Source organism: Diadema antillarum, unplaced genomic scaffold (genome assembly GCF_040938485.1).
Source record: "Diadema antillarum isolate AM-2024a unplaced genomic scaffold, OU_Dant_1.0 seq00001775_RagTag, whole genome shotgun sequence".
Classification (NCBI taxonomy): domain Eukaryota; kingdom Metazoa; phylum Echinodermata; class Echinoidea; order Diadematoida; family Diadematidae; genus Diadema; species Diadema antillarum.
In genome coordinates, this window is record NW_027272456.1 from 233,903 (window position 1) to 255,000 (window position 21,098).

At 37.8% G+C, this 21,098-nt stretch overlaps 1 protein-coding gene across 2 annotated transcripts in view; it reads right to left on the reverse strand.

Moving 5' to 3' along the window:
• Positions 1-684: 684 nt before the first annotated feature.
• LOC139712245 (uncharacterized) overlaps positions 685-21,098 on the reverse strand; it is a 21,120-nt gene continuing 706 nt past the window's right edge. Inside the window, exons 2-11 of one of the 2 annotated variants that reach the window (XM_071624083.1) lie at positions 15,237-15,364; positions 12,642-12,913; positions 11,657-11,798; positions 10,166-10,319; positions 6,063-6,474; positions 5,665-5,772; positions 4,945-5,083; positions 4,188-4,286; positions 1,572-1,715; positions 685-1,090 (exon numbers count right to left, since the gene is read on the reverse strand). In XM_071624083.1, the coding sequence (XP_071480184.1) occupies positions 968-1,090; positions 1,572-1,715; positions 4,188-4,286; positions 4,945-5,083; positions 5,665-5,772; positions 6,063-6,474; positions 10,166-10,319; positions 11,657-11,798; positions 12,642-12,913; positions 15,237-15,338 (1,695 nt within the window). In that variant the 5' untranslated portion in view covers positions 15,339-15,364 and the 3' untranslated portion in view covers positions 685-967. Of the gene's footprint in view, positions 1,091-1,571; positions 1,716-4,187; positions 4,287-4,944; positions 5,084-5,664; positions 5,773-6,062; positions 6,475-10,165; positions 10,320-11,656; positions 11,799-12,641; positions 12,914-15,236; positions 15,368-21,098 lie in introns of both variants that reach the window. The other variant, XM_071624082.1, reaches the window with a different exon arrangement.

A 21,098-nucleotide genomic window follows, 5' to 3' on the forward strand; every position in this document is an offset into this window, starting at 1 on the left:
CAATAAACCCAAGACATTTAGAGAATCTATAAGTTTAGTTAAAATACAAATGAGAAAGGTCTGACATTAAAAACTTCACTTATGCAGCCAGGAAATATTACCATGGATTACTATCCGCTCCTTGCCGTTGAGTTGAATTAGTTCCTAGCAATCTGTATATCATGGATTTCATGGATCCATGCGTCAAGATCCCTATGTAAAACCTTGTTAAAGTTTATGGATATTTTTTCCTCCCATGCAAACTACAAACAAGCTACTCTTTCCCCATTAAATGCACATCAGCGCTTGAAATCGCCTTGAATACAACATGAATACAAAGCTGCCAAGTAAAATACACATTCAAATCGTTAGTAGACTCCTAAGTTGAGAAGCTATGAAAAAAAATGGTTTCATAGCGCTTCAGCCATTGGTTGTGAAGATGTGTGCACGCCGAGTATAGTTCTCATAAAGTTGTCATTATATGCCTGCGGAAAGTGTTGATTTTCAATCCAAAATGTACACTTGTGTAAGAAATATCAGTGGATAAAGACACAAGTGTGAAATACATGTATTAACTTAACAGGTTCGCAGGAAGTACTAAACTCCCAGCGCTTACCCAATCATGGTTGCCGACCGTAAGTGTATGTCGATAATCGACAATAATGGGGCTATAGCATAACCACTAGAGAGTGACTTGCATTCAACTTGTAAAAAATACGATTGCCAGGGTACGATGGGGAGGACGCTTCAGAAAAAAAAAATACAAGTCGTACTTGTACGATAATTTTTTTTCTGCACCTTTGATCTCAAAATACTTCAAAACAACCTAATATCGTGGCAAATCGCGTCAGCCAAACAAGTTTTGCAATCCGTCTAATGTCTGGGTACAACCTCATTGCGACATGACATTTAGCACTCAATCTGATCGATCAAGATGTCTCCGTATGAGGGAGGGTTCTCATGCAATTGACTTCTTGTCTCAGTATCATCAGTAGTACTGCGACCCGCGCCTCCTTTGTGCATCTGCAAATTTCTTCACCAGATCGCTGGGCTGGACAACCATCTGAAGAAAATTTGAATCGCCAGACATGATCTCCTCCTTCACGAAGTCCTGAGATATAAAGCACACACATAAAGTAAAACTTGAATTACTAGCAGTCATTTACATATTATATAAATATATTCATATAGAGTAATGATGGATTGGCGAAATGTGTGGTGAAATGTCTTGATACCAAAGTCTCTTCTGTACAACTGTACATGGAAGAGCCCTAGCCAGCTTAAACACAATACAATTTTGGATCTCTCTTCAACCAGTCAACGCATAGTAATGTTCATCTTAAAAGTTGATATCTTGTGTGTTCTCTCTCATGGTATACGACTTGTCTGTGGCATTACTAGAACTGTTATACAGCTATGTATTTACAATAGAAAATGAAATGATTTTATTCAGCAGCTCATCCACCAACAACTGCGCCAAACTGATCCGTGAGTAGTGGTAAATGTAAAAATAACGTTTTTGTTTTTAGCAACTTCATTCTATCATTATATTTGTCTGTTTGTTTCACATCAGCCCTGTGATCGCTTTATACCTGGTTTGTTCCGCTCTTTACAAGAGGAACCGGCTTGTTGGCTATTTCTGTGATGATCCAGTCACACTCCTTCTTTGATAACGCTCCTGGTGCCTTGGTGTTCAAACCAGCCTCCTGCACTTTTCCACTCTGGACTTCCTTAATCTACAAAGGATTACAAGATAAAAAAAATAATACATGTGGATAGATATAGGAATGTATAGATATAGGTGTGAGATATAGCTACCGGGTACATATGTGTACTAATAAATAGATAAATAGAGAGATAGATAGATATATAGATAAATATCATATATATATATATATATATATATATATATATATATATATATATATATAGAGAGAGAGAGAGAGAGAGAGAGAGAGGTAGATAGATAGATATCCCTGCTAGAAAGAACACAGTTTCCCAGTGTGAGAAACACAATGTGACGCACAGTGTGAACACAGTGTAATATCTCTTCACACTGTTAAATTCCAGCATTGTAACAGTGTGAACACAATGTGAGTCATCAAGTCACAGTGTGAAACAAACCATTACTATATAATTTGAACACTCTGTGAAAAGCACACCACAGTGTGAAATCCTCTTCACACTGTTAAATTCGAGCGTTTTCACATAGTCGACGATGCGAACACACTGTGAACACACTGTGGGACACTGTGTTCTTTCCAGTAGGGTAGACAGATAGATAGAGAGAGAGAGTGAGAGAGAGAGATAGATACATGCATATACATAATTATAGGCCTACACAAGTATATGCGCACATACAAACACACATCATCACATAGACAAAAAAGGTATGCATATATAGATGATAAGTAAAGGCAGATGTGGGGAAGAGAGGGGGAGAGGGGAGTGAGGAAAGGATAGAAACAGGATGGGGCGGGGTGATGCTGATAAAAAAAACCCTCTCCGATATTTTGTGTCATGTGAATGTTTTTAATAGTCGTTACATACTGAACTTACAATTCATGTGTTACTTTACATTGTCATGGATTTATGTTGCAGATAAAACACTGTATTGTATGGAAACTTGATATATGAAATGAAATGAAAATGAAATATAGAGATTATCTACAAGGCTCCTTACACTTCCAGACTGGCAAGAAGTCACTTGTAAACCTGTTTAGGTGCACTTTTCATGCAGATACATTTTTTTTTTCCTTTTGAGGTTGATGCATGTAAACTGAAGAATGTTTCTCCACAACTTGTTTCTTAAATCGCGCATGGTCAGTCGATGTGCGGAGGTGTTTTCCAAGCGAATGTTACCGACAGCAGCCTGAACGGTATCCCTCCTCTTCTATGCAGGAAACACTATTGAGGAGGTGGATAATAGCCTGGCCTTTTATATCATTGTTGTAGGCCATCGTGCGTACCACAGGACCGTATACGGGTACTCAAACGTGTAAGTGAACAAAAAAAGATTAAAAAAAAAAACCCTGTAGGAATGACAAATCGTCATAGACACCGTAAAACCTGGGGATTCTCTTACTGAATATTTTCCTTCGATTGTTTGATTTTTTTTTTCGGGGTGGGGGGAGGGGGAAGGGGTGGGTGTTGACATGCCTATAGCCATCGGGCTACTGCATGGATGATATCACCACCACTCCGTCTTGGTTGTTTTGTACACTGGGATGCAAATCAGTGTGAAAGCAAGTATATAGAAGAAAACTCAATGACCGAGTGTAAACGCAAAGATAAAAATGGACGCCATCATTGAAGTGAAATATCTATCAAGTTCTTATCGTTGCTAATGACATGAATATCTAGCCCTGTCAATAGGACAATTCCCTTTTCACAATGTAATGATCTTTGAAAATGACTGCTAAAACATGTTTATTAAAGTAGAACAATAATTATTTGCTCTCTCCCTCCTTTCTCTCTCTCTCTCTCCCTCCCCCCCCCCCCCTCTCTCTCTCTCTCTCTTTGTGTACAAAAATGATAAGTGTTGAGCGACTGGCATGACCTAGAATCAATGGACCCTGTAATTGCAGGCATATTTATTCACAGCAATTGATACAATGAAAAGTGCGTCGAGGTATAACCAAGACATCAGTTATCAGGACGGGGTCCATGAACATTAAAGACAACAAAAATCTCACCGAGGAAACTTTTTTTTTCATGAGATTTTACGTCATTTACCGTGACTGTGCTGTAGCTGACGAAACTTTTTAAAGACAAATGTGATTCAACAATGCCACTTACATATAGAATACTAGAGTTGAATAGATGTGATTATTTTCGTGTTATTGGCTGCAGCATTTTACACCGATATCACTTTACAGAAGCTGAAAAAACAACAACAAATTTTGTGGTCGTTGTGGCTTGATATACTAAATCGTTTTCATGAGACGAAATGAGGTGTCAGGAAACCTAAACAATGGTGTTATTATAAACACACTTATTTGCTACATTACTGGAAAATCGTCTATTCTATACGATGAATCGTCCCTCTGTGTTGCCCACTTTGATAAAGTCAAATGAAGGAAAAACACTCACGCGCTTACACACACACACACACACACACACACACTTACACACACACAAACGCACACACATATATATACACACACACACACACACACACACACACACACACACACAAAGAAACAAACCTCGTTTTGCTTGACCACCAGACCCCAAGCCACTGAGCTATCAGATCTGTTTGTGGAGATGATGCAGGCTTTGCTCAGGCGAAATAGGGTTACAGCGATCTGGGGAAAGCAATTTTATGAAATCATTCTAATCATTTTATGTAGTTTTCATCATAACGATGTCATCTCAACAACTTTATTTCGTTGTATGTTTATTAAAGTTCAGTCAAAAATTCATAGAAATGAATTATATTGTATATCACATTTTGTGCATTTACTCAAATAATAAAACTAATTGTAAAATGTAAGCAAATGCAAAATCTTTAACATGTAATTTGAAAATCAAATTACTGAAAGTGACATTTTTAATTTGATGGAATGTGATGAACACTCGAGAATACACTCGTAGATAACGTTGCACGGGTGCAGATTCCCGACTCATTAACACACGAACCCGTATTACCCCCTTACGTACAGTATAAGATACCGCTCCTGTTATTGTTGTTGTCGTTGTTATTGTTGTTGATGATGATGATGTGTTGTTTTGTTGTTGTTGTTGTTATTGTTGATGCTGTCGCAGCTGTTGATGTTGACTTTTCTTTGTTGAAGAATTGATGTAATGAACCTTCCAACCAACCGATGCCAGACCCCACGTATTTTCTTAAATGCGATATTATTTTATTACACATTAGCCACAAGCCTAATCTATCTGTCTATTTTTTCCGCTTTTTTTATGCGAGGATCCCCCAGTATGGTCAAATAAAGCTGAAGTAGTTACCGTATTACTGGCGGAAGACCGGACGAACTCGGCGAACAGGTCGGCATTCTTTACCTCCTGGCTGTTCACCTGTTTTATCTTGTCTCCGACGTGAAGCCTTCCGTACAAGTTGTTAAGGTCCTTTTTCCAACCCGCTACCCTGATGCATTATGACCGAACAATTAGATAATCAACGTCATCATCGTCTCTCCTGACCACGTGATAGGTCTACAAATTTTCCCGTCACGAGAAATAAAGGGGGCAAAATTTGAAGGGAATTACTTCCTCTATAGAAGGATACTACCGTGATACCTCTCTGGTAGTAGTTATAAGATCTTAATACAAAGTCATTCCAGTTTTCATGATACATGTCATTTACATTCGTTTAAAGCACTGGGAGGTAGGTAAGTTGTACGGAATGTCAATACCATACTGTATATTCTCCTATGGAAGATATTTTGAACATATATTTCGAATTCTTCTGCTAACGTCCTTGGTCCAGATATTTATATTCATCATGTCTCTCTTAAAACATCAAGAGGAGACAAAAACAGAAATGCTGGAAGGGATGAGGTAAAAATTGATAACACCGTCTTGAAATACTACTGAAGACAGCTGAAGACACAACCAAAATAAGGCGCTTAGTGTGCAGTATTCTCACTGTGCTTAAAGAAAGCATCTTAATCAGTGTAATAGGCAAAAGGTTCTCAGGATCTGTTCACTCTCGTTTCCTGTACTCACCAGGTTTCTTCCCCAATGGTTACCAGCACCAATGTGTCGAGAAGCTCAGCTTTTGTAAATGTCACAACGATGCCGTCAAGGTGTTTGCTCTGTTGCCACCGCAGTTTTCTACCAATGAAATAGACGTGAGTTCACAGTGACAAACATTTCTCCTGTGTGATCTCATCATAATTGCATCAATGATGTCAACTGATATTTCATCCATAATGTGCTAAAATGACATGGCAATAGAAAGTAAGGAAGAAATGCCAAAATAATACTACAACAATAAACTCTTTTCCAGCTGAAAGACAATTCAAACAATACATTCCTCCCAAATAACTCCCAAATAACGGTGTATCATTTTTTGCCCATGTTTCAACAGAAAAAAAAAACCCCAACGGTCAGGATTGACTTACTCAATATTATGAATGTCATCGTTGACTCCATGAGTTTGAAAATGTTCTGGCAAACTGCTCATATCGAGGAAGGCTTTTGGGATAGAGCCCGATCGTGGTATGTTTTCATAATCTACGGTCCTACTTCGGTGAATCCGAACGTAACAATCGGAAGGCCGAGGTGGCAAAGGAGGTGCGATCGGCGAGTCTTGGCTATTGTCGATACAGGGAGAGCTTTTGCATCTTTCTCTGCGTGTTTTTTCAGGCAAGATAACCGATTTTCTAGGTAGAACAGGTCTGTCGCCATCGTCAACGTAGTTGGTTTCATTGGCGTCATTCTGACGGGTCTCAAAGGGATGGATTATTTGGGCGTAAACTGGTATTTCTGGTGCTTCTTCGCAATTGTTCTCGTCAGTTCCTTGCTCAGCAGAATCTGTGTCAGTAAATTGATTTGTGCAAAACGTAAAGAGTGTTAACATTTATACAAATTATTCAAATTAATGAAATTAATGAAATTCTTACGTAGAGTTGTTTTTATTGCAACCTATTTACGTCGATTACGTCATTTGTCGACAATCGAACGCTCATCGAATTCTAGACATTCATTATCATATGATACACAAACCCTTCGCTCGTTTAATTCAAGCCATTTTTCAACTAGATGGCGCAATGATAACCCCACTGCCTGGAATCGGATTGTCTCTCTCGGTATTAACAGAAGGCGGAGGACACATTTTTTGTTTTTTGTTTTTTGTTTTGTTTTTGTTTGTCATTTTTGCTTTGATAACAATTTGAAGTTAGGTGTTTTAAATGCCCGTTCCCTACGTAATAAATCTTCGGTATTCCAAGATTTTGTTACCGATCACCGTTTAGATTTCACATGTATCTGCGAAACCTGGTTGTCCTCGTCTGATGATGCAGCTATTGCCGATCTTCGTCCGAGCGGCTATACCTTCCATCACTGTCCAAGGGTCTCCAAGCGCGGAGGCGGAGTTGGGTTTCTCTACAAGGACAATCTTCAAGTTGTCATAAACCCATCACGGAAATACACTACCTTCGAGTCAATGCATGGAACTGTTTCGTATGCACACTCCTGTGTGGACATCGTCGTTGTGTATAGACCTCCTGGAAATCACTCTTTCTCAACATTTCTCGACGAGTTCTCACAGTTTCTTGATGAGACTATGTACAGACCATCACCTTTGGTGATCACGGGGGATCTGAACATCCACTTTGACAATACTTCATCCCCAATTACGCTGAGGTTCAATGATCTCATCAGTGGCCATGGCATTTCCCAGCTCGTCTCATCTCCTACCCATGATAAGGGTCATATTCTGGATGTCATCATGGTGCGAAACTCTGACAATGTTCTCTACTCCAGCCCCAAGGTCTTTTCCGGTATCTCAGACCATTCTGCAGTTTCCTGCTTGCTCAAGTTTGTAAAGCCTTCTCGTGTTATGTCTGAATTCACCTGCCGCAATATCAAGAAAATCAACAGGACAGCATTCGCCGAGGATATTGTCAGCTGCAAACTGATGTCTTCCCCAACTGACAGTGTGGACTGCGTTGTGGAAAATTACAACTCAGCGCTCAGCAGACTCCTCAATATACATGCTCCTGTAAAGACTCGAAAGATCAGGAAACGCACTGACTGTCCTTGGTACAACTCTGACATTGCAGCGGCGAAGCGGAAACGTAGGAGACTCGAGCGCAAATGGCTTTCCAACGGTAAAAGTGAAATTGACAGGAAATTATTGTGTGCTCAGAAGAATGTGGTAAACTCCCTGCTGAAGAAGGCCAAACGATCTTATTACGTGGGCCTCATCGAAGACTGTGGCGAAGATTCCAAACGGCTCTTCTCCGTTGCCAACCGCCTTCTCAATCGAAAGCAATCTTCACCATTACCGTCCCACACGGACAGTTCTGCAGTGGCCGAGACTTTCATCGATTACTTTCGGAAAAAGGTAGAGACTATCAGTAACAGTCTCTGTCCAGACGAATCGGCGCAGGAGCCCCTCACGACAGCTTCCCTTGAAACCCTGAAGCCCACTGATCCCGACGAGGTCCAAGCTCTTCTTCGCAGATTACCTCCCAAGTCATGTTCTTTAGATCCAGTCCCCACTGTATTGATAAAAGATTGTTCATCCATTTTCGCTCCTATTATTTCAATGATTGTGAACCTAAGTATTGATCAGTGTTACGTCCCCTCATGTTTGAAATCTACATACATAACACCTCTTTTGAAAAAACCTTCCTTAGACCCAGATTCACTCCAAAATTACCGCCCCGTGTGTAACCTTCCATTTTTGTTTAAAATTTTGGAAAGGATTGTTTTCTCCAGACTTACAGATTATCTCTTGGTTAATACTTTATTTGATCCTTTTCAATCCGCATATCGTCCTTACCATAGCGTAGAAACCCTTCTCCTCAATGTGTCGAACTTCATCCTACAGGAAATGGATCGTGGAAATGTCACTGCTTTGATTTTACTTGATTTGTCCTCCGCCTTCGATACTGTTAATCATGCAATTTTGTTAAACACCCTCCAATCTCTTGGTGTAAAAGGTCAGGCATATGAATGGTTTAAATCTTACCTTTCATGCCATTCACAGGCAGTGTATGTCAACAGCTGTAAATCAAATGCTATGCCTCTCAAATGCGGTGTTCCACAGGGCTCTGTGGGCGGGCCCACCTTGTTTTCCATCTATCTTATTAGCCTGGGACACATATTGCGCCAGCACAAAATTAATTATCACATATACGCTGACGACATTCAATTGTATTTGTCTTTCAAACCTAACCAGGCCGATGCCTTACATGCTTTGAGTCAGCTTGAGAATGCAATGAACGATGTTTATTCATGGCTGAACTCACATTCTTTGAAATTGAATACGGATAAATCTGACTTTTTAATGTTTGGTTCGAAGACACAATTAGGTAAACTTGACATTAATTTCATCTCTTTTTCCGGCATGTCAATTAGTGTGTCCCAAACCTGTCGCAACCTGGGTGTAATGCTAGATTGTAATATGACTATGTCTCATCAAGTTTCTAGCATTTGTAGATCTGCAAGATACCAACTTCGTAATATCGGCTTCATTAGAAAATATTTGAACCGCTCTTCTACCGAAAAATTAGTCCATGCCTTGATATCCTCTAGGCTCGATTTTGGAAACTCTGTCTTATTCAACTTACCACAAACTCAGCTCTCCATGCTTCAGAGGCTTCAAAATGCGGCAGCACGCATCATCACACTATCCAAGAAGCACACTCACATCACCCCTATTTTGAGATCACTTCATTGGTTACCAGTCAAAGATCGCATTAATTTTAAGATTTTACTTTTGACTTTTCATTGCATTCAGGGCGCTGCTCCTCAGTATAACATTGACTTACTCCATAATTACATCCCTGCTAGATCTTTACGCTCATCCAACTCCGGTTCTCTGATAATTCCAAGATTCACTACAATATGGGGCACACGTGCCTTTGGCCATGCTGCTCCCACCTTATGGAATAACTTACCTTCAGCCGTTAAAAATTGTTCTTCATCAGACTCCTTTAAAAGCAGTCTAAAAACTCACTTGCTTAAAGCCTCAATTTGATTACTCATTACATGTACTTGATATTTGTATGTCTTTTACTTCGTCACTTTCTCTTCCTTCCGCGCCTAGAGCACTCTGCAGAGTGGATTTGGCGCTATATAAATCATATCAATTATTATTATTATTATTATTATTAATATGTCAATCACTGTCAGTATTTGTTTTCACATAAAAATTGTAAAAAAATCGAAGCCCGAAAGGTTCGAAGATTAATGGTTTTGTTACGTTGGTTCTCTCTATGTTGTTGACTAGGTAATACCTTCCAGCCATTATCTTGTTCAATGTTGCATTCTATGTATAGATGATGTTTTCTATTGTACCGGGCTGTACATATTTCAACACGCTTACACGCGGTAATAATATCTGTGATAACTGTAATGGATAACCTGTCAGAAACGTGACATGAAGAACAGTGAAGGAAAAAGAGACAGAAATTGGAAGAATGAGACCAAACACGTGGAAGTATTGATAGTGATTCACTCTTTATACATTTCCTTTAGTATATATCCAACTTACCTTTGTCTCTCTGATCCAGTGTCCAATCGTCGTCTTCGTCGTCGTCCATCTCGAAGTCAAAGTTTATGTTCTGCAATGGGCAACTGTCATAACTTTGGTTTCCCGTTAACGAATGTGAAGACCGAGAGGATGCCGAACTGTGTCTGCTACCACGCTTTTGATGAGAAGTCAATTGGATTATCATTGAAGTGAACCCCCAAAAGGAGGGAAAGAAGAATACAACTGAATTTGTTGAAATCCATATTTTGGAAGAAATATTTGATAAAACGGCTTCGAGATACTGAATAAGGCATGAGGACGCAAACACATAACAAACATGTAGAGAATTAGACATACAATACAATATAATGTAGACATACAAACATAGTAAAATAATCTGTACGTTTTTCATACATTCTTTCACATTTATCTATTCATTCCGTCAGTCATTAATGCATTTCCATCTCCAACAGAATCATTAAGATATAAACTTTTACAAAAAATATGGTCGGCATTTGTTTTCAACACACACAACAAACGGAAATCATAAGTATATAATCATAACATGTAGGTATAAACATTTCATGAAAATGCCGAAAATGAAGTAACATGTTCAAAAGGCATGACTTCTATTGGTTTATTCCAAGCAAACATGATTATGAAAATAACATAATTGACATGCTATAATACATAGTAATATACGGAACAGCAAAACTCAATAACCCGACTAAACAACACTACAGCTAACTACTGTACTACCAACGACGATAACGACAATAAAACCTAATTAGCCCTGAAGAAGCACCCCGGACAGTTGCATAAAAAAGGAGGGAGAGATTAAAACACACACACACACACACACACACACACACACACACAACTGATATTATGGCGTGAAAAGTAGAAAGTGTCGATGTCTGAATGGATAATCGAAATCGCTGAGAAAACGATTGAAGTTAGTTTTTTTTTATCTTCCCTATGTCTTGCACCTATTGATTAATGCGCTACGAGGTCTTCAATTTCATAGTATAAATGTATACATTTTTTTCGCCAAGGAAGGCATCTTTAAAAGAATATTAGATAAGATAAATGAGAAATCTAACATCGAAATCAGCCATGACTGTTCCTGTATTGATTTTCTTTAATTTCAGCAGAATTAATAAACGCTCCACTGTGACCATGTTAACATATTGACATATTGATCTGTTTTGTTGTTGCGAGTAACTTTGGGGGATTGTGCCTTCAGTTGTGCTGCTTCAAAGCTTTGGAATAAATTACCTGAGAAAATGTAGAAGGTCCCATTACTTGGTGTCTTCATATCTTTGTTGAAGCCTTACCTTTTTTTAGAAGCCTTTGATTGATTTATTTATTTTCTGTGTGTCTAATCAGTAACAATGTTAGGAGCTCTGTTACATCACAGCGCAGTATAGAGTATATCTATATAGTAGCTGCGCTATATAAATTTGTCTAATCATTAATCATTATTGTGAGAACGATGTTAGAAAAACTTACTTGGATTGGAAAGTCTGGGTCAGCAGGTCTCTCCTCTTCCGTGCTTTCATAAGAAGACTTTGTGTTTTTACGATTTCCACCTGTTTTACTCATTGACGTAGAAATGTCTTTAAACACGCCATACCAATCTCTGAGGTCTTTCCTGTTAGAAAAGAAAGATACAAAATTGTATTCCTTATATTTCTGATTGTCACTATGAAAGCAAACAAAAATGTTTTTCTTGAATTCAAACAGACAAGATTTCAAAGGTTTAAAAAGGTAGGGAAACAGAATGTGTCTTTTTTTTGGTTTATTTGGTATGTAGTAAAAGAATAGTAATTTTGCAAATCTGGACAAAACTAACATGATTAACAAAAATATTTCCTTCCTGTGTACTACTTCTTTTCTTTTTTCACACAGTACAAGTTGAAATGAAAACTTGACAAAGACACTTAAGTTTGTCAAGCTAAATAGAACGGAAGAATGTTACAAAATATATGATCGAATTTACACACATTTTTGCACACTCACACACACACAGTTAAAAGTGCAAAAACTAATACATACATACATACAAACACACACACACACACACACACACACACGAAAATACATGCCACATACATGGATTCTGTACGTATCTTTTTATATTTTTTCTATTTCTATTTTCTGTAGAATATAACACAATGTACGAAAATCACAAATAATTTTGCGTGCACAGTAGTTGACTGTATACCACAATATAGAAAATATGGAGAGGCATTTAACGAATTAAAAACATGCAAAAATATCATTAAATTCAATCCAATCTTGTGACATTACCCATACTTCTCAGGAGAGCTTAATGCAGACTATAAGAAATGTGACTGTTTGCTTGCTTCTTCTGTGATATATTCCTCTCAACTTCAACATTAAGCTAAATGTTTAAGGTGAAGTGTATGCAGAACAAACAAAACACCACTTATACTATTAAACCAACTGGAAAGGGTAAAATGTCTTTACTCACTCATCATCGATTTTGAAGTAGTTTGGAAATGCTCCGTGCATAAGTATGAGCACGTGGTTCACCTTCCTCCCTATCTGCATGTCCAAACAATGGACTTTGACGCTGGATGTGATGGCAATATGAGGGGCCAATGTGGTGGAACTCTTCCTCCGACCTCTGGGGCGGCCGGAGCTTTTCCTTTTCCCTTCAAATGTCTTCTTGTCCCTGAACCCCTCGAGCGTGAAGCTCCCATTTAAAAAAGACCACAGGACGAAGAAATACCTGTCCGATTTCTACACACAAAATAAGCAAGATATTCAAAAGTGATAACGGTAATTGACAGCCCTAACATAATATTTCACCCAAACAAGTTTCGACAGTGTTTTTATGCTCTGTCTGTGATATCTCTTCGGTCTGTTGAAGAACTCTTATATTTCTAATGTCTAAACAGGATGGTGATGACGGTGCTCAGTCGGAAGCGCACCTGCCTTGTTCAGGTTCGAGCCCAAAATGAGTCTATGGCTGAATAATGTGTTGTGTAAATATGCTGCCCCTCCCCCCCCCCCCCCCCCACTGTAGAGTAAGAGGCAAAATATAAGTTTTTTTTTTGTTTTTTTGTTTTAATCCCTCGGATTGGGCAGTGAGTGACAGAGTCATGACTTATACACGTATAAAACAAAATCCCACTTCATCAATTCATCGCAAAGAGCAAGGTGCTAACCCAGCGAAGTGGTTCACCCACATACCCACAAACAAACAAACAAACAAACAAACAAACAAGCAAACAAACAACAAAGCGTTACACAAGGGAAAATAGTGATTAATCGCACAATGAAAAAAAAATAAAATGAGATTTATGTCAATTGAGTCACAGTTACATGTGTGGTTGCAGCTTCCTTGAACCGTCATTATTCTTTTTTGTGAAAACACGTGAAACATTAGAAGATCCATAATCTTCTCGTTTACGCCAGCACTTATTTGCTGTTACTCTCGCTATCAATATAAACTTGAATATGCTGTAGATCTTTCACTGTTAGGGAATGTACTTCCATGGTATATCTTCAACAAGGGCTTGAAGCGTTGAAAGGGTTTGGTTGATGAAACAAATTATCCTTTTACTTAGATGTTATATACAATCTCTCTTTTTGTTTTTTTTTTATAATGGAATGTAATTATGTGCATAATTATACCCCTGTTATCAAAATTCACATGAATATGCTCTAGGTGTTCAGTGTTAGAGTATATACTTCCATGGTATCTTCAACATAGGCTTGAAAGGGTTTGGTTGATGAGACAAGTTATCCTTTGATTTTACTTTGATATTATATACAATTTATGGTTTTTTTTCTATCATGTAATGTAACATGAATCTAAGTTTTGTGCCTGCGTGTGACTGTCTGCATAATTATATTAAAGATATGGTAATTTAGCATGGCTTTTTTCTCTAGTAAGGAACTTGCAACAGTTTTTAAAAGCTGTTTTAAGTTTATTCAATTTATGTATGATCGAGATTGATAAACTGAACGTGACTGAAAAGAACTTTGTATACCCGTTTTATGCTAATTTCGTCGAAATGGTGAAAATAAAGATGCTCTCGTTATTGTCCTTACTGATTGGTGCATGCGACGGGGCTTCATTATTAATTTTGTAGATAGAATGTTTGCCTGTTACAATCATAGAGGTAATCATAGAATCATCAGGAAATCGCTGGAAGAAATAGAAACGGAACCAAAACGGACAAATCTATATAACATTGCAATACTACAGTCGCTTGAACAACAACAACATCATCATCAACAACAACGACGATACCAACAACAACAACAACAACAACAACAACGATAACAACAACAAAAACGTCAACAATGCCATGGTCAACGCCACACTCCCCTCGACACTTTTCCTCTTTTAGAAGTATAGCTTTACAGCAAGGTGACTTCCTCTTCGATTGTTGTTGTTGGCTTTTTATCACACTTAGGGGGTAACTGTTTATTACTATGATTACTTTTTTTCCAAGTTGTAAATCATCACCTGACTTTGCACAAACTTATATCAAAATATTGCTTGGATTGCGGAACTTCCTAATAAAAACCTTCAAATATTTACCAAAAATACACATACACACACACGCGCGCGAGCGCGCGCGAGCGCACACACAACAAAATACCGGAAAATCCCTTCTTTTGTTCATTTTTTTAAATCTCAACAATGTAATTGGCAGTCGTTAAGTCATCATCTCTGACAAAATCGTTTGATTTATTCATTTGTTTGATTCAGAGTTGCTTCAACGTAGGTATCAGTGTCAGTGGCAAACGTGTCAATAAAACTGCAAGGGGGTAAGTGTGATATTTGAACTAATATGTTCCTGTTCTATTTCCTATGACCTCTTCCCGCTGACAGTTTTGCCCAGGAGCATGTACCACATATACAATATCTGATATCACTGTTCAATTTACAATGACATCATTGATGATGCCCAATCACGTTGTTTGTTCTGCAAAGTTCACGATGTAACGCACAATCAAAAGTCAAAACTATCGAACTTGAACTCTGAACGATCAAAGGAAGAAAAAAATGAAAACGGTTGTGAATAAAGCTTCAAAATTTTAATCCTACCTTATATTCTACAGTGATGCCACCATCGATTTTCTTTTCTCGGCCAACAGTAAGGTAGCCCTGGTGAATCTTATCCCGCGTGTCATTTGTGTTGTCTGCCATCTTGACTCAACAAGATGCGTAGCACTCTTCTGGCGTTTAGTCCCTGAGCAGAAAACAAACAAACAAACAAGCAAAGAGATCATCAAAACAAACAACCAAAGCCATCAAATTTATCGTTTCATAATAAGTCAGTGATAATAGGCTGATCTTTTTACCTCTGCCAGTGCATATTTTATTCTGACGAGCTTTTGAAATGGGACTGCTAAGCCCCCATCCTTTTGAATTTTATTCATACAGTGAAATTAGCATCAGCAAAATGATCAAACTATAAGTCCTGATTAGAAACGCACTCTATACCAACTCCTCAATATGGCTATCTGTGCTAATAACAGATTACTGTATGCATGGTACAGAGAAGATGACTAATCATTTTCGGTGATTTTATGGCATTTTATGGATGCATTTTGCCAAAAAATGTCGTGAATATATGTCAGGATACCATACACTAATGTACACATTGCATTTTTTGATTTCCGATGACTTCTCAATTTTATGTTGTGATAATGATTTCGTGGGTAGGTATGTATTTTATGACAAGATATCAACTAACATTCACCCGTCTTTCTCCGTATAAGGAAAATTTCAAAACTGTTTCGAAGCCATGTTCGCATCAATATACAAGAAAGCCTTTAATGTTTGATATATAGCCACATCGATGAGTTTGCTTAATTGGCTCCCACACACCAGCAAATATTGATTCTTCTTTTTGCCGTTGTTTTGATCAATGCGATTGGCTCAGAAAGATGAATATTTGGGCTTGTAATATGTCAATATTCCACCTATGTAAACAGGGAAGTGTAACTGAGCAGACTATTTCACTTCCTTCTATGACTTGAGGAATTGTGTAACATCACGCTACTGTTCATAGATGGTGACCAAATTTTGCCGTTGTTCCTCAAAGCTACTGACGCACTGCAACGTCATTGCTTCCTCTTGGACCTGGTTTCAAAAAGAATGACGAAAACTGGAAACGAAGTATAGTTCCATTGGAAAAAGTTTAGCTCCAGTCTGATTGACTAAATTTATCACAGACGCATATCCGTCAACGAGTACTACACACGAACCTTTGTCTTGCGAACGAAAGCTGGATGTGTCAATCTAAAATTGTGTCCGATATTTTCTTATCTCATTTAAAAAGATTATAAAGACTATTGACTACATGAAAATACTCATTGTAAGTTTTGTTTCTTAAATAGTGTTATGAATATGTATAGACGATAACTGGCGGGGGAGGGAACATACCGAATGTTCCACCCGAAGGGTTTAAACCCTGAGGGTGGAACGTTTGGTACATGTTCCCGACAACAAAAGTCATCATCTGTTATATTATATGGGTTAGTCAAATACCATCAATAATCGGTCATCTGCTTTTTCACATTGTATGGAATAGGCAAATTTATCCTATCCATTCCATGAAAAATATGATCGTTCAATTGTTTGGTATCGTTTGTCATTTGTTCCGTGAAAATGTTTTTCCATGGGAGAACATTACAAAAATATTCTCTCAATGGGCGAACATAACCAATGTGCCTCCATCACTTGACTGTGTTTAGCCAATCCCTAACCGGTATTTGACTAACCCATTTAATCTTGTGGATTAGTGTAATGTATTCATTGCTTTATGTGGAGCTTATTCTCTTCTCTCTTTTTAATCGGAGTGCCCAGTTGTTTATTTACATAATTATTCCTATGCATGCATATACAGTAAGTGAATATATATATATATATATATATATATATATATATATATATACATACATCTAAATATATACCAAAAGATATATATACCAAAAGACCAAGATCAGTGGTGAAAATGAGCTGCTTGGTGGATGTCTGCGCTCTCAGAGTGCTTCTCTCGTTCCCACTACAAATCTAAGATGGGAAAGTCTCTCATTTGGGGAACTGGCTTCTTGTACAAGATTTGTTCTTTAGTAAGTCTCCTCCATATTCTTTACAATTTAGTGCTGCTTCAATTCACATTGATTTCAGGATTATCAAAACATCTGTATATTAAGTGGATGTGGAAAATAACTTAATGAAAATGAAATTAAATGAAAATGACTTTACAAAAACGAAAAGCTGACTTGTAACACTTGATGTCCCCGTTATATACAAGCATTTCTACAGCTGCTATGTATACTTGCTTCTGATGCAGTTATAGTTACAAACGCGACAGAATTGTGCACATATACTTTATACGGTCCTCATAAGAGAGAAATTAGAAACCGGGCTGAACGTAAAGGCATTGACAATTCTATAATCCAGGGCAATTTCTCCTTCTCATTTAAAGTGTGTAATTGTGGAAGGGACTAAGGCTTATCTAGGATTTCTTGCTTTGTTTGTGATGTTTCATGTTGTTTTTAATAAGTTGTGAAATGCTGATGAATGAATATTGATTTTTCTTCCCCTCGCAACGGGGAGATGGGCCCCCTACCTTAAAGTGTGGATTGCGCAACATTGTAACAATCGCTAGGATCTTCTTCATAACAATGTTTGGAATGCGCAGACTCAAATTTTTGATAACCAGTCCACCGAGCAAGGGTCACACAAGACTGAATTCCTTCAAGCAAGGGGTAGTTGTGTTTGTGCCTGCTGAGAGGCTGAAAATGAAGGAAAAGTGTATGAACGTGAGTAAAAGAATTCAAAACGGGTGGATCGAACCATTTTCACCTCCAGTTTTCCCTATTTGAAATGTGATACATATAGTCTACTGCCCTACGTTGGCAAATGGAAACAGATTATTTATTCATCTTCATCTGAGTTGATAATGGTGTCAGATTGGACATGGTCGGCTCTACTTGGGCGCCATAAGTCATCCGCAAGTGGGGACAGATATACAGAAATGAAATAAGTCAAGATACCAGCCAACACTGACTGTTGATCTGCAAAACAGATCCATTGTGTTCGATGGCGAAATTGATGAGATGTTCTCTTGTCATATATCATTATCTTTACTTTTACCAAAGTTGATTGGCACATGATGCGAAATTGTTCATAGGCTTAATAACCCAACGCCAGTCAGAATCTGAATATAAACATCAAATCATAGTCACGTAATAGCGGACCATTTGTAACGTTCTTCCCATGGGTATTATACACTGTACATCATTCTTAGAACTGTGTCCAATGGGAGAAGCATCTATACAAATAGCAAGGTCGGAAGAAGGTGCAACGATATCGAAGCTATAAACGAGTATTTTTGTGCAACGCTAGCAAGAGTTGAGCTTGATGGTGATCCTGGTTGATGATGATGATCGTGATGTTGGTGGAGATTAAGATGAAGGCATGCGTTTCTCTCAAAATACTCTAACTTGATTTGACCCATCGAAGAAATGTTGTTTGTCTGCAAAATACAAAATGTTTTGTTCTGATCTCAGCGTTTGAAATGTTCCGTCGACGTCGTGTCGGGGCTTTGATACCATCTCAATAGCATTTCCAACCCTTCCGCGTATGACAACTTCATTACAACTTGGACACGTTGTGGAATAGGAAGTTTACTACACTTCAGTGAACTTCATTCTCTAGTTCGTATAACATTTATCACCAAAATATATCTTGATACCTTGATATCTTGATGCAGTAATCCCTTGAAACAGCTTGTACATGAAGCTATACTGGGATGAACTCGAGCTGTGTGTCGTGAGGGGGTGTCATTCAGTGTATGTACAGATGTCTCACTATCATACAATAAAATGTGAGTATGAATGCTGATTGATTTTGCTCTTAATTTCACTATGGTTAAAGAAAAGAACCTGTGACTGACCTTTCTACACGCTCGAAGACAACTGTCACATTCGAACATGATATACCTTCCAAACAGATGGACTTGTGGACATATTTATAGGCAACGGAAAAAGAAACTCAGGGACCATTAACATGCATTGATCAAATGTATTGTCAAGTATAGAAAAAACGATCAGCGTCCAGCTGCCAAACCAAGATGAATGCTCAATGTTATTAATATTGTATCAATATTGTTTGAAGGAAAAAATGCACAAAGTAAATCATATCGCAATATAGCAGTCAATGGCACAATAAACTTCGTGATTAACAACATCATGCGAGTGACAATAGTCCTTTCCTATATACACATTGAACAAAGAACGAGCTGAATGCTATACAAATTTGAAGAACGTAACTTGGAACAGGCCTTTGATAAATTAATCATCTAATTTTGTGGAACATCTCACTCTGTTTCTTAATGTGACAAAACATACAGGACATTTAGCTTACTATACCAAGACAATGCCATTTGTTCGCGATTTCGTCTTTAACGGGAAAAAGATAAACAAGACCTAACATGAAAAGAAAGGTTATAGTTCATTGTTCAGAAGGTTCGAGAATGAAATAAGGTTCGGTGAGTATTCCCAAGGTTCGTAAATCCAAAATTGAAAAGGAGGTGAGTATACTATTCAACGAATCTTCGGAATTACGAACTTTGTTTCGCTTTCACCTCATTTTCGAATCGATGAACCGTCGCATGTTAGGAATGATAAACATCACCCGAAAGGAAACAGACGATGTAGATTGATAAAAACAAATTTATGGACATAAATGAACTAGAAATAATTCAAGGATAAGTAACCAATCCCATTTTAACAACGCTAAAGGGTCAGAAACCGAAAGCACTCGTTGCTTCGGTATAGATTTGACTGATTAAAATTATCGTCTCATTCATTTTATTCATCGGCTTTGTCACAAGTTGCAGGAACAGATAGACCGCGATATGCCGTTTTGGGAGGCCGATAAGTGCGGTCAGAAACTCGTGGCTGGAGTTGATTGTTTTCATACCCTGGAATCACAAGGTTTTAACCCAAGATTGCTCTTCCGTGATAGTTATGTCAATCCCTTAAAAAAATGTAGTATAGGCCCTGCTAACATGGATTATGCTCAACTTGGTCAGTGTTGGTCAAAAATAATGGTTAAGTAATATATTTGTAGCGTTTGGTGACCAGGCATTTAATCTTTTTAATGTACTTGAATATTGTATCTGGTGGGACCATCAATCTATATGCTTCGCTTTTAGTGGGCCCCCATCTCCATCCTTCAAATTATTTCACGTTCAAATGCTTCACTACTTTAATTCTCATCAAAGTACAAAGTACTCTTTTTATTATTCATGTTGATATCTCTTTCCTTTATTCACTTTGTATGTGTGTGTTTGTGTCATTGATTATGCCCAGAGATCATGTTGGAGATGGAGAGAAAAAAAATGAACTTGTGTAAACTAAAGAGATAAATGAACTTGTGTAGACTATAGAGCTAAACAACAATTTGCTTATTGTAGGAATGAAGGGGATTTTTGTTTTGAGGAGAGAGAGAGAGCAATTACACAGGGTATGCTTTTTTATTTCATTGTTATGGTTACAGTGAATGAAATTGTAGTCTCGATTCTCTGTATTATTATGAACACCTCACTAGTGTGAAAGCTAGGAAACTCGCCCTATACTGGAGGCCAATGAATTATGGGTTAATGCACTTCTGAATTATTTAAAGTATGTTGTCTTTGTATTCAAAGGATGTGATCCATTCATGATTATTTAATTTAAAGAAAAAGGAAATATATTGACAATGTGTATATTCAGGTTCTTTGAAATCCGTCTCCTCATTTGCATACTTGAATATGATATGATACCATGGCTTTGTGAAATAGAGAAGACTCTATATATTATTAAGATTGCTTCTACTGTTAGTCCACGTCTCACCACGTTCCACAGCATATAGTTTGTTTGAGTTTTCTTTGTGTATGTGTATCAAAGT